This window comes from Montipora foliosa, chromosome 4 (assembly GCF_036669935.1).
Source record: "Montipora foliosa isolate CH-2021 chromosome 4, ASM3666993v2, whole genome shotgun sequence".
Taxonomy (NCBI): domain Eukaryota; kingdom Metazoa; phylum Cnidaria; class Anthozoa; order Scleractinia; family Acroporidae; genus Montipora; species Montipora foliosa.
This window is the reverse complement of record NC_090872.1, coordinates 12,106,264-12,120,562: the sequence shown is the minus strand read 5'-3', so window position 1 is coordinate 12,120,562 and position 14,299 is coordinate 12,106,264. Positions and strand designations below refer to the sequence as shown.

Genomic DNA, 14,299 nt, shown 5'->3' with positions numbered 1-14,299 from the left:
CATTTATTTAAATTCAATGTCTTAAGCCTCCTTACGCGGAAACCAAATTATTTTCCCGGACTATTTCACAGCGTCTATCGCCTCGTTTGTCCGTAAAAACCGGTTTATCAACATGTGGTCTATTTTTTATGCAAAACCTCTAAGTTTAAACTGCCGATTCGAGAGATTTGGATAACCAATTTTCTTTTCTGGCCGATGTTTTTCGGCTCGAATCAGAAAATACAATTCCTTGACGTAGAGCAAAGCTAGTTCCTGTCATGCATGAAATGAACTTTAATACTCTCTACGTCGTTTTTTTTATTTCTGCAAGAGAAAAAACAAAGCATGCTCCATGAAATGAAACATGAAATGACATCTTTGCACTCATAAACTAACTGCACAATTATTTCACTTATTTGGGCAGTTCCACAACCGGTGTATATTAAAAACAGGATCTGCTTCATATGACCGCTTGGATTAAACTTTGTTTTTCGTCCACAGTGAAAATACTGCACGTGAAATCACGTGAACGTCTTCGCCTGTGGTTGGTTCAATTCCTTCACGTGACCAAACTAGATGCAAATCAGAATTGACCAAGCTTCCAAGCCGGAACGGAAGAAAAACATTTTCACTAGGGTAGCGAGAAAAACAAACTGTAGCTGTGATCTTAAATCCTCTATATAGCAAAGATACTTTGTTTTAGAAATTCAGAATTCACTATATAACCCTTGAATATAACCTTTTGAGAGTTTTAGAAATATTCAACCATTTCAAGTGGTCTCTTGAGGCAAGGAATGGAAGGTCCCAAGTATCCACGGGTGGGGTCCCTCATTTGTACTCCAAAACTTGTTTGAGTTATCCACTTTCACTATCTGGGCGTACTGGAGTATGTGGCAGTTGTAACTGGTTTCTGCTTTCGCAATATGTGATCTAAATTCGGATTTCTTGCGCCAATATTCATATCAACAGTTAGCCAGATTGTGGAAAGTGTTAGAGGGAATATATTCAGTGAAATCGCTCGTGACTGTGGTGATTTTTGCGGCATCTTCTCGGTTTCTTTCCGCTGTATCCAAACTGACGGAGACAACGTCGTGTCGGCTTTCGCTTCGGTTGTCCTTCTATTGTGAGTAAAACACCGGTACGAGGAGTCGGATTTGGACTGTTTAGGGTCCTCAGTGTATGGATATGGTCGTCAAGATTATGCAGGCAGGAGTTCCTACTCAATTTGATTTAGAAAAATACTCTACTCCTCTTCTGAGGCACTGGCGTGAGAAAGGGAGGAAGAGAACTGCTAACGAAGCGTTCTTGACAGTAGCGGACTCCTTAGTCGATCTTGAGTTATCTCCAAGGATAAAACGTGTAGTTAGAAGGCCACCTCCTTCTCTAACGATTTATGTACGGCGAGAGTCAGAAAAAGCTTATAACGCGATAATGTTGGAAGAAACAACAGCCGAAAATCTAAAACTTGCTGTAGCATTGAAGTACAACACTCCGACCGATTCTATCAACAGCTTTCAGCTCCGTTGCAAGGAAGGGTGAGTTGAACACTATGATCTTTTAAGAAAGAGTTAAAAAACTTAAGGTGATAGTTTAAGTACAGAAATGAAAGGCAGGAGGTGTTTTCAGAAGGGGCGATCTGGGGTTTCGCATGCTTGAGTGTATTCAGCTGTTGTTTCCCGAAACAGTTGAACTGAACTTTCATTCATTTCAAATGAACCGTAATCAATTGGGTAACTATTTTGACGGAACGTGCAAGGATCGAAACCAGCTGACCTCGTTCAAACATCAGTTTAATTTTTTTCAATTTTTGTGTACAGATAAATATATCACTTATTGATCCATTTTCGTCGATTGAAGCTTATCACGATATGATATTTCCGAAAATCGGCCAGTTTCTCAATTGATACTACAGTGTCTGTGTTGCCTGGTCTCATTTTAATATAAAACCCAAGTCATTCTTCTCGAGTGGGTCATGATTTTACATTTGGAGACGTCTTCATGTGAAATTTCATGACTTCTAAAGGTTACATTTCTTGTCACGTTTTTGTGTGAGCAACAGTGATCGGTCGCACGTGGTAACCAGATAGTCAATCAAGTTGGAGACCGGTTTTCTTTACACATTCATTCATTATTTTCGATTTATTTAAATCAAACTAATACTAAATTTCATAATTTATACTTGAACCTTTTAATGTTCAAAAGCTGAATAATCTCTGTTTTATTTTCCGTGTACATAAACTGTTCAACAAAAGTGTGTGCAGCACTATTTTGCTTTTCCCAGGGGAAATTTTTTTTTTTTCTAGGTCAAAGGTTCTTTGCTCGTCACGCATCCTGTATCTGCTTATTTTAATTTTCCGGCACGAATTGGTTTCATAATCACGTAACATGTTTCATTTGAAAGAAAGAGTTCGTCTAGTTTTATATCCCAGTGAGTTAGTATTTATGTTTATGCCATGAGCCCTCTTGGAATGTTCTTTGCTGGTATTTGACCTTTTTTTTACGACTAGCTAAACCCTTGTTTTGTATTGAATTCTTTCTATGCCAAATTTTGATGACTGTTAGACAGAAATCCACTTTTTGTGGTCTTAGAATTTTACAATTCAACCTGATATTGCAGCATGCTTGCTCGAGGTGTGTGAATAGAACAAAGAATTTCCTTGGAATGACCTTTGTACAGCTCTTGAAACTTGTATTCTAATATGGTTTTTCACTGTTCTTTTGCAATACTGAGGCTATTTGGTTTTAAAAACTTTTTTTTTTCAATTCATAGCAAGTTTTTGCCCCTTCAAAATTAACTTTGTGCTTATTGCTCAAATGTTTGGAATGAGATAGTGTTTAAGTTTTTCTAAAGTCAAGTTACACATCCATTATTTGCTTCCATTTAGAAGGACTGGAAATTTTTCTAGCTTTTGGGCGATACTGGTTACATTTTTCTTTGTTAAAGCATACAGAATTTGTTCGGTTTTAGAACTGCCTTTTTGCATTTGGGAATCATGCCAAAATTCATTGCTTATGTGGTACAATGTTGGCACCAAACTCGATTTTGTTCTGGGGTCTTGACAGATAACAGGTGGCTGCATTTGATAAAAGGCTGACTGTAAGATTGCTTAACGTACAATCCTTTAATTGAAAATAAATTATTGATTCCCTTTCTTGGACCAACTTTTTAATGCGTTGTTTAAGAAAAATGTTTTAAACAGAACTAAATCTTGGAAAGGCTCTTTTGTTTAACACCTTTTTTTTTTAAATTCATATCAAGTTTTTGCCTCTTCAAAATTAACTTTGTGCTTATTGCTTGATGTTTGGAATGAGATAGTGTTGAAGTTTTTGCAAAGTCAAGTTACACATCCATTATTTGCTTCCATTTAGAAGGACTGGAAAATTTTCAAGCTATTGGGCGATACTGGTTACATTTTTCTTTATTAAAATATGCAGAATGTGTTCATGTTATAACTGCCTTTTTGCATTTGAGAATCATGCCAAAATTTACTGCTTACGTGGTACAGTGTTGGCACCAAACTTGATTTTGTTCTGGGGTCTTGACAGATAACAGGTGGCTGCATTTGATAAAAGGCTGACTGTAAGATTGCTTAACGTACAATCCTTTAAGTGAAAATAAATTATTGATTCCCTTTCTTGGACCAACTTTTTAATGCATTGTTTAAGGAAAATGTTTTAAACAGAAATAAATCTCGGAAATAGACCTCAATTGCTAAAATTGTAGGTGATTCTTTTTTGCAATTCAGATACTTGTTAAAGCAAAAGAATAAGGTGGCTTGGAAATTGAAGTCACTTAGTAAGAGCCTTTGTGTTAAACACTATTTCATTAAAGCTGTGTGGATTTTGTTTCCTGGCAATTTTCCAGACTCAAAGGAATTGTAGTAAGGGACAGTTGGCAAGAATACAGGGAAACCACAAATTAAGCTGAGGAAAATGAAAATGAGCGAATTAAACAATCGCATTATTTACACAACAAAGCTGTTGGTTTAGAAGAGATTTCCAAATGAAAGTAAGAATGAAAATGGCCCAGTAAAGTGCTAAGTTTGTGATTTGGTTTGGCCTAAAATTAAGAATCTTGAAGAACTAAAACAAGAGTACCGGTAGTTGATAATTTAAGCATTTTCATGTAACAAAGAATCTGGTAAATTCATTTTTCAAAGGAACAAGTATGAGTTACAGAATCAAGAAATATTATGAAAAATCTTTGGTTAATGCTGAAAGCTTTATTTTAAATTTGGCTCTTCACTGGCCCAAATTCCATGGGATGCCATAGTAACAATTCGGGCCCATTCCTTTTTTGTTTTGTTTTTCTTTGTAGTCACAAATGTGCCCCACAGATATTAAATTAAGGTCAGATTGGGGATCCAATTTATTCCCTTTAGCATTTCCAAACTCCCTTAGTATACGGTGGTTAGAAGACCCACTCTTCCAGCTTTTTGGCATTCTGAACGCACTGTAGACCACTTGGCCATGGAGTTCTGTTATTGCGATCTGAGCAACAACTTAGTTTGGAATGCTTTCTGCCTGTAATGATTGACAGAGTAACCCCACTCCTGAAAGTATTTGATAAAGTGGACAGATGATGTTTCTTTGAGAATGGCAAGCTTTATAATGGTAAGGAGAAATTTCTACGTTATCTCTAGATCTTGCTTCTTTCTTGTGTGTTCCACTGTGAACATAATTGCATAGAAGGAATACTCCAATCGACCTGTTTTTGCGAACCAGTTTGTTCAGTCGTTCCAAAACATGAACTTTTTGTGAATCAAACCAGTGCATTCAATTGGCCATTGTGCCAAACATTTTGTGAATTAAACCAGTATGTTCAAAAAATAATTGGCCATTGTGCCAAGCTTTTATGAATCGAACTAGTGTATTCATTCGGCCATTGTGAGTCAACACCTGCTAACACAAAGCACTGTTTGGGAATTCCAATGCAATTTTTCCCAATACAGGAATCAAAGATGTGAAAAGAACATTTAGGAAAAAGCCTTTAACAATGAAATACAAAAAAAAAAAAACAAGTAAGAAAAAAAAGATTAATGTCTTTGTGACTTGGATTTTGCAATGTTCAAACCCCACTTGAATGCCTTTAACTTCAGTGGAAACTTCAGACTCTCACTCTGAGGGTGTTTCATCTCCACCTTCCCAGGGAGTATTTATAGAAGTGGCAATCAGGCCGAAAACGCTCACATGCTGTGTGAGTCTGCACCCGCTTAGCAGCAGCACTATTTGTTTCCCAATACACAAATCAAAAAATGTGAAACGAAGGTTGGAAAGTAGCTTTTAACAACCAAAAACAACAATAAAATCTACTAAAGAAAAAGAGGTTAAAAAATATCAGATTAGAAGTCTTTGCAGGGACAATACGCTGTGGTCTCCCATGAACGGGCTTTAGTGGAAATCAATCATGTCAATGCAAAAGCTCCATTTTCTTTTCTGGTCAATGATATTACCAACCCAGCAACAAAATGGATCCATTGCTTCCACTACTGCAGTTAAACAATATGCAGAAAGAAGATAAGAAAATAGCCATCAATGGGCAAACAAACTAAAAAAGACTTCTTCGCTATTATCATTGATAGACAGGATCAGAGATGTAAATAATATCCTGAAACTGGGGAAAATACTTAGCTGAAAAACCTTTTGTTTCTGACAGTCCAAATTTAGTTCGTACTTTTGTGTGATTTGAAGCTTTATTCTTCTACCTTGTCTTTGACAGTTAACATTTTTCTTTTGTGAATAATTATTGTATCCAGGCCAATAAATTCACAGACAAGCAGTTTTCTAATTTGTGTATGCTTAATTAATAATATAGTAGTCCAATAATTATATTATTGGTGCATACCTGGCGAATTTTAGTCTACATGCGGCAATTTAATTCATTAAATTCAAACAGCTGGAACAAAACTCCTTTTCACCTCCTGCCTTTACTTTTTCATTGTTATTTTCTGTCCACTTAACTATAGAGAGAATTGTTTAAAATAATGTGTGTGCCTTTTGTAACTGGTAGTTGAATTTGCTTTTATTTGTGTTTTAATATTTCTGCAACCTAATGCCTTTTGTTTTTTTTTTTCACATCAAGTTTTTCCTTTGCAAAGTAGTCTTCTTTAAATTTTGTCCAATTCTTCAAATTGGCATGTACTGTAACATAATTTTCTCTTCCTAGATTGAAATGAGCTCTGTAGATTTTGTTCAAATCTTTCTTAGGTACAGAACTCATAGGTCTGGAAGTTCACAGCAAAATATATTATGTGATGCCAATGGACCAAGAAAAAATTATATGCTACTTACAATAGCTGAAGTTTTCCAATTTTTTATCTCTTACAAGTAACAAAAGGCAAAAGGTCTAAGTGTTCTGCAAGTGACTATAGTTCGTAGTCATAAATGGTGACCAATAAATTATGTCATTGTCCTTGTGCTAACAAAACCAACTAGCCTCATTTGCATGGACAAAATTCAAAAGAAATGTTGCTTTGGAGTGAGGCTAGTCGGTATCCTTAGCACAAAGACAAAAGAAAAATTTATTGGCCACCATTTACAATGTATGAACATGTTCTATTGTGGCTGTTAAACAGTTTAAGGGCACCTAACCTTAGCTCGTTTTCATTGTAAGTTTTATACCTTTGGTTGTTTCCTCTAAATTTTGATTTTATTTTCGTGGTGAAAGTTACCAAACTTACTGTAGCTCCAATTTGACTGATGACAATCAAGTCATTGTGAAGCATGGGTCCCATGTGATGGCACTGTAAACTGCTTTGCATTGTAGAATAATGTTGAAAATGGAAACATCATGTAATGTGGCAGTCTGTATTGTCATCTCAGGAAAACACCCATGGCTCTCACTTGTTCAGGACAAAATTAATGACCGCTGGTTTGCAGCTTTACAGAACTTGTTTGGCTATTCAAAAGAGAAATATCGGGAGAAAAGTGGTGTTGATATACATTGTAAATCTCGAAATGGAAAGGAAATTGAAAATAAGAGAGGTTAGGTGAACTTTGAATTTCCTGTATTGCAAAACCTTGTGCATGTCAGTGAGTGAGTGAAAAATGTTAATAATTTTGTCAATGTCACGTTCGTGCTTTGGACTATATTGAAGTGTTAACAATATTTAAGCAGTAATAATCTGGTTGTGGAAAGGGGCCTTCACACAACGAAATAATATTGCATCAAACTAGAAGAAGAAGAAGGTTAAAGGGCCTGATGCCCTTTGCAAAGATTTTCAACCATTGGTGAAATGCAGATTTAGAGCTAATCTGGACTTTTGATTCTTTCTGTCATTTTTTGTGCTGGCAAACTTGTTACACAACAAGTAATATTTGCCATTGTGACATTGTTTAGTTGGCTGTGTTAAGACCCTTTAATAGCTTTGTGTGCGAGTGTTTCAGGCCTTATGTATTTAGAGGTATTTGGGTGAATGTGTGCGGCAGGTTTAAAACACAGGTCACATTCCACAGGTCACTCATTACAGGTCATTGTTTTAACTGTACTAAAGCAAACCAAAACCTTCAAGGTTGGCTACGATGTTGAGGCCTAACAAGGCGTAATGAGGCCCACGTTTAGCATTAGTTAAGGTTTTATAACAAGTGACCTGTGAAGAGGGACATGTACTTAAAACCTGACTGACCTGACTTTAATGTTGTGGGTAATGTAAAAATGAATATTGGTTTACTTACGAGATGGAAAGTAAACAAGTGTAGGTTACTTTAGTACCCTTCTTTATGAGAGAGCTTTCACATATGACCTTGTGTAGAAAATCTCATTTTAGATAGAAAGACTCTCTATTTAAGACGTCATGTCCATTCTACATTGATTGTGAAACAAGCAGGAGTTTCTGGCCTGCAGAGTCATAATAAGCGGTTTTTGATGATAACTTACATGTAGACAAAAGGTTTTATGCCATATTGTTTAATTTGTACTTATCTTGTTGTGGTGTTGTTTGAGGTATTGCCCCAAAGGGCTTACAACATTGATACATGTACTGTTTTGATTTCTAGCTTTTGATCAGAGATCTTGAATCCTTTAAGCAGCACAGATTGGTACAGTACACCATGTGATTAATTTTGTTAGCTTTGTTTTGTGGCTCTGTTTTTCTTTAATAATTGCCATCAAATTCCTTTTTTGTGGGTGTGGTATAGAACACAACTTCGGCTGCAAAGCAAACTCAGATGTGGCAAAAACTTAAACGTAATCAGACTTAAGAAGTTTGTTGTGTTAAAAGATTCAAACATTTGGCACTTTTGTATTTGAGAACAGCACAGAGATAGCCAAAGTTTTAGGTTCATTTCCCATTTTAGCCTGGCTCTTTCAAGCTTTCTTTTACCTTTTTCACCATAAGATAATTTGCATTCCTAGTTGTGATGAGCTACTTTCTTTAAGAGAAAGATGAGTGCATTAAAAATGATAATACCATCTAATGGTATGTCCTGTTGTGCACCTTTTTTGTGGATGGAATGAAATTTTTGATCCAAGAAGTGAGTTTTTTTGTGAGGTTGTTGTACGTTGGTTTGTTGTTTGAATTTTTCAGTCCCTGAATTGGTACATGTACCATTGGTAGGGCCTCGTGGATGTCAAGATGGAGTTTTGCGCACCTACAAACTTGCAGGGTAGCATAACCTTTAAGAAATTATTGTTTTGGGGGTTGTGAGTATCTGTATCTTGTGTTGCTCTTGTGAAAAAATGTGCGGTTGAGTTAGCATTTTGTTATAAATTAAGTATCCACCTTCATGTGAAAGAAATGTCCCTTTTTTCCCTGCGATTTGGTTTGATGCCCAAAAATTCTGATTTGTTTGATTTCTGATTCCTTGTAGTTGGTTACTTCAAAAATAACAAAATGTTGTCTCCTTGCTTGAAAGTTTTGTGTTGTAGTTATTTATAACACATCTCTTTGGTTTGATGTTCACACAATGACGAAAACTATACTGGCAAAGTGCAAGTTAATTTATTACATACCTGTTTGGTTTGTTGTCTGAACATCAGCTAAGGTTTAGTTTTGTGTGGAGTGCTGATGTGTGCAACATGTTAAATGTTTGTTGGGAGATGTTTATTTATGTTGTTTAACACTCTTAAGTTATGTTGTGTGGATGTGCAAGAGTCAAGACTAGTCCGTAATATTTTGATCTTTTTGAAAATTTGATCCTGTAAAATTTAAATTTTAAATATGCTAGCACTTTGTTTCATTTTCCTTTACAAGTTGACCCTTGCATCTCCATACATCCCTTTAATATAATTTATTTGGTGGTACATTATTGTTTTCACAATGAAATAAAAAAATAAATGCAAAACATTATTCCATTTTGAACTCAGATTTGTTGTCGCAGTTTTGAATTTCAGTAAGTCTTCTAATCTTTTATAGTAAGAATTTTATGTGACTGCATTATTTGTGAATTGGTCGTAGGTGATAATTTGATTGAAAACTGAAAATGATAGAAGTCTTCAAATTATGTTTTGTGATTCATGGTTTCAAAAACGACTGTCTAAACAATTTACCGAAAATGTATGTCTATTTACAATCATTGTGAAACATTAATTTATACACTAGAAATTTGAAATGGTATAACTTGATTTTATTTTAATTAAACTTTTCTCTTGCAGTGACAAAACAAAATTGAGAAGTTGTTATCGTTAGCTCCTTAATTTCTGTTTACTTGCAGAACGTTATCAGAAATTGATGATAAAGCAGTCAAGGAATTTGCTGATGAGGATGCTTTCCTTATTTCTTTGGATTATAATGCCAAGAAAGGACGTTGTACTGTGGTGCTCGAATCAAGTTGACAACAGTGGTGTGGGTTTTTCAATCCCGGTCATTTAACCTGGTCAAGGTCAAGATCTTTTAACAGCTTTGAAATTATTAAACTGGAGAAATCTACCAATTTGATTTGCACAGTCTTTATGATTCCTTAGGCATGAAAAATCTGTGAAAACCAACCATGTTTTAAGACCAAGACTAAATCTGAATTGAAAGCATTTGTAAAAATTATATTACTTTTCCATCAGTGATGTTTACTCAACCTGGGGCCATATACAACTGTTTATTGACACAGGAAACTTGGTTTTAGAGGAGCAGTATCACAATCTTTTCATCATAACTCTTAACACTAACCAACATGTTTGTATTAGTGAAGACCAAACATACGCTATGATTTTATTGCAAAGAATAATATTGGTTTTTTTTGTCACTAAAAGTGACAGCAAATTCACTAAGAGAAGTTGGGTACTTTTTCACTTTAACTGAAGTAATAAAAGACAGATTTATTTAAGACAGATTCTTTTAAACCTAAGACCAAAACGGATTTTTACAATGACAACTGTCGGTTACTAAACTCAAACCAGCTGGCAAGGATGGATGGATGGATGGATGAATAGAGATGTACTGGAATCTGAAAGACAACCTTGCAATTTTTGTTTGATCGAAAGAAGTGAATAGCTCATCCCTGTACATGTAGTTCTTTTGACGTGTTTCTTTGGGTTGTCAGGAGTGTTAGCTTAATAATTACGAAGTTCTGAGCTCAACCCATGTTTCACCTTAAGACAGTAGAACTACAACTGTGACACTGTCCCTCACTCGTAAAATCAATGTCTGGGAACCGTGGATATTAGCTAAGGGAAAATAGTACATATGATAGTTATGGAAGGGGATTGAATTACCTTTTCTGGAATTCATATGTAGACTGTAGACCAGTTAATGCGTTTTTGCAGAAGTTAGATACTTTTATCATTGGGTTCATCAATTTGGACATTGATTATTAAGTTAAGAGTTTTCAATGAAGTTTTGGGCCTTTTCTCACATCTCACAGTTACCGTTGTTTTCATCTGAGCGTGGACATGTGACAGGAAAACATGCTCTAATCAGGTGCATACGTGACAAGTTTTTTCTTCAATTATTCAAAGTTTGAGAGATGTTCATGCAAGTTTTCCTAGAATGGAAGCAAGACAGTTTTTCTAAGAAATTGAACCTGATCTGATAAAGTATGCTTCAATTAATACTTTCGAACTGTTTGCTTAATGGCGGCCAAATTCAAACTTCAAGGAACATGTTTTCCTGTCATTTGCCCACGCTTAGATGAAAACAACAGTAAAAGTATGTTAAAAACATAGGCAGTTGCCTTCCTAAATCAAAAAGGTTAATTTACATTATAGCCATTACTTGCTTTGTAATACGTATGTTTAGATAATCTCTTTGGTTGTGGAATTTAGTCTTTTTAAACTAGTCCAGAGTCACTTTTTTAAATTCCAGTGCAGGCCCCTCACTCAATCCCATCTTTCCTGTATCCTGTGATGTATTCTTTGTTGCATCATTAGTTGAGCTGTATTTTTCATGTATGCTTCTTTTATGGAGCAATTTTGCGTTGAGTGAAACTCGTAATTTTTAACTTCTAATTTTAAATACAACAATAACAATTTGTTATTAAGTAAGACTACTTGTAAGTGTAGTCGCAGAGGTTACTGCTTGTATGCAGTACACTTTAAACCTAAGAAGGTGCATTATTGTAAGTGTTACATAAAGAAAGTTCTTGTATGGTGAGATTTATCATTTTTATTTGTTACAAAGAGTATGGAGAGTTTGTCATCTGCAGACTGTATATTTGATGAAGATACATATTGTCTTGTTGGAAAATATATTCATTTTTGTAATTTATTTTGTGAAAAATTTTAAAAGAAAAGGAAAACAGGTGTTTAAATTAAACAAGAGTTTTGCTTTGGGCTGCATTTTCATGGACCAGAATATAATAATAATTATTATTATTGTAAAGAAAAAAGACAATAATATTATTGTCCTTTTTCTTTAGTAGTAGTTTCTCTTGAAGTTTCTATTATGACACTGACCAGGTTGAAAACTTTGCTTTCTTCCCTCCTAATTTTTTTGTCGACCATAATTTTGAAACAAGTTTGCTTGAGATGCATTAAACTGCATAGCATTATAATTATAGTAAATTTCTTTTAGGTAACAGTAGTTTCTCCTGTCAGTCTGGAACTGTGTAACTTGGAAGCTGGTCTATCATAATGTAGCTTCTTTAAAACTCCTGAATTTGTCCACAGTATAGAAGGTATACTTTTTTGAGAAGTAATGTGTTCTAAGGTGGGCCTGTTTCATCTTGATCTTAATGTCAGAAAATTCTTTTCCAAAGTCGTTATTTTAGTTTTTGTAGGAAAAGAATTTTGTTATTTATCCTTTATGGAAAAAGAAATCCATAAGAGTCATTGACATGGCTGTTAAGTAAATATTGAGTGAATGATGTGATTGACACTGGGCCCCACTTGTTTGAAGGGTGGATAGCACTATGCACTGGATAACTCAATTGGTTTTGCTATTGTTTATGCACTGGATAGTGATTTATCCGGTGGATAGCGTTATCCACCTTTTTGAACAACCGAAGCCAGAAGTCTTCTTTGTCAGAAAACAAGAAGCAAATTTTAGTAAGGCCCTCCCAGGGGGTTTTGGGGAACATGGCTACTAGTAACTTGAACTAGGGAAGAGGGGGAACAAAAGAGAAAATATCTTAGGGAACAAAGGAACACAAACCATTTTAGGGGTCAAAAAGCTGAGAGCAAGTTTGGAAGTAATTTTAGGAACAACAGAACACAAGCAAATTTTTGAAGGGAACAAGACACTCCTTTCCCTCCCTGGAAGGGCCTCTTTAGTGTTTGCTTTTAGTAATGATTATAATTCTAGAAGTTATCATCCAACTTTTTTTTTTTGCATTGGTTTTGTTTTTAAAACGTCTGAGCCTATTTCTTCTGTTTAGAGAATGGTTAGTGAGCATTAACATTCATTTTGTGTGACTTTAAACGATGCACTCCATTCAAGCTCTGTTCTACAATGTACATAGAGCTTCGCATCTGCAGTTTTTGTTGTTAACTCACTACAAAATATAAGTTCAAATGTAGGTAGTACTTTATGAAATCACAGCATTTGTCAAAGGTGGTACTGTTTGCCCATAGTACTGGCTGGTCTTTCATGTACCGGATCCGAAATAATTAATGTCCATGAAACAAAAGAACAAAGCGAACATAAGACCTAATTAGCAAGGCCTACTCGGAATAACAATGATTCTTTTGTCCTCCGCCATTTTAGTCCGGTATTTGAAAGGCCTACCCATAGTTCTTGTAGTAATGATGTCACGAATGTGACCCTTTTTCTTATGTGCACAGTATCCAATCACTCCACCATACAAAGTCATCTTTGGCTGTGATGGCATTAGTTAAGATGCATGATAGAATGCACAAGTAGGCATTGAAAACTGGTCACATTTTTGCCATCTTTGTTGTAACAATTTATTAATTTCTGTCGCTTTCTTGCTGTTGAGGATGGAGCCTGGGCTGCTTTCCCAAGCAGTGGCTTGTAATTGAGCTTTATTGTTACACCTGCGACCAAGCGCATGCATGGGCTTTTATAGGCATTCAAAGTACCTTTATTTCTGATGATTTGTTTGCTTTGATAACAATAAAGATTGTTTTCTTACGGTAATCAATGACTGTCATTTATTATAACATTTTCATTTTTTCTTTTGAAATGCTTCCTTTTTGTCTCTGCTCTTTGAAGGGAAGGCCCCAACTGCTTCAAGTGTTCAGACATGGGAAGCATCACAAATCCTCGCTGGAGGTTCTCTCCTAGACAAATTTCTCAGAGTGAAAACCACTCCTTCCCTGTCCCCCCCCCCCCCCCCACCCCTATTGCCATTCCAAGGATGTGGTCTTCTACCGTATTGTGATTAGTGGCTTCCTCTGCGCGATCTACCCTCATTTTTCTCGCCCAATCACGTTGTTCCTAGAGGTGCTGGTATGCATCAACCCCAATGTGCTTGACAAATGTAAGGAAGCATATGCCATGCAAGCAAAGTTTTTAACAACTAAGGCCTTAATTCAAAATGCAAGTTGTACATTGCAAGTTGGTGGCCAACTTGGAACTTGGCTGGTGGCTCAGTTGGTTGAGCATCGGGCGGTCATGCGGGAGGTCGCGGGTTCGAACCCCGGCCGGATCAACACTCAGGATCTTAAAAGAACTGAGGAGAAAGTGCTGCCTTTGTAATTTCATCTGCAAATGGTTAGACTTTCAAGTCTTCTCGGATAAGAACTATAAACCGGAGCCCCGTCTCACAAATACCTTCTATGTTCATAAGTTTCCTGTGGGACGTTAAAGAACCCACACACTATTCGATAAGAGTAGGGGATGTAGTCCCCGGTGTTGTGGCTGTCCTGTTCTCTCCATCAGAAGTGGCCAGCTTGGTGTGATGTCTCTAAAAAGGCTTACAGTGTATGAGGCCACCTAAGCAGAAACAGCCATAAGCCAAAAAGGGACTTTGCCGAGTGCTTGGAACATGT

General features: G+C 36.0%; 1 protein-coding gene across 1 annotated transcript; it reads left to right on the top strand.

Annotated features, from left to right (window-relative positions):
* The first annotated feature begins 836 nt into the window (after positions 1–836).
* LOC137999862 (grainyhead-like protein 1 homolog) lies at positions 837–13,445 on the top strand. Its single transcript, XM_068845816.1, has 2 exons — positions 837–1,514; positions 9,631–13,445. Exons 1-2 carry the CDS (start codon positions 1,159–1,161, stop codon positions 9,749–9,751), a joined length of 477 nt encoding a protein of 158 aa, XP_068701917.1. The 5' UTR covers positions 837–1,158; the 3' UTR covers positions 9,752–13,445.
* The last annotated feature ends 854 nt before the right edge of the window (positions 13,446–14,299 follow it).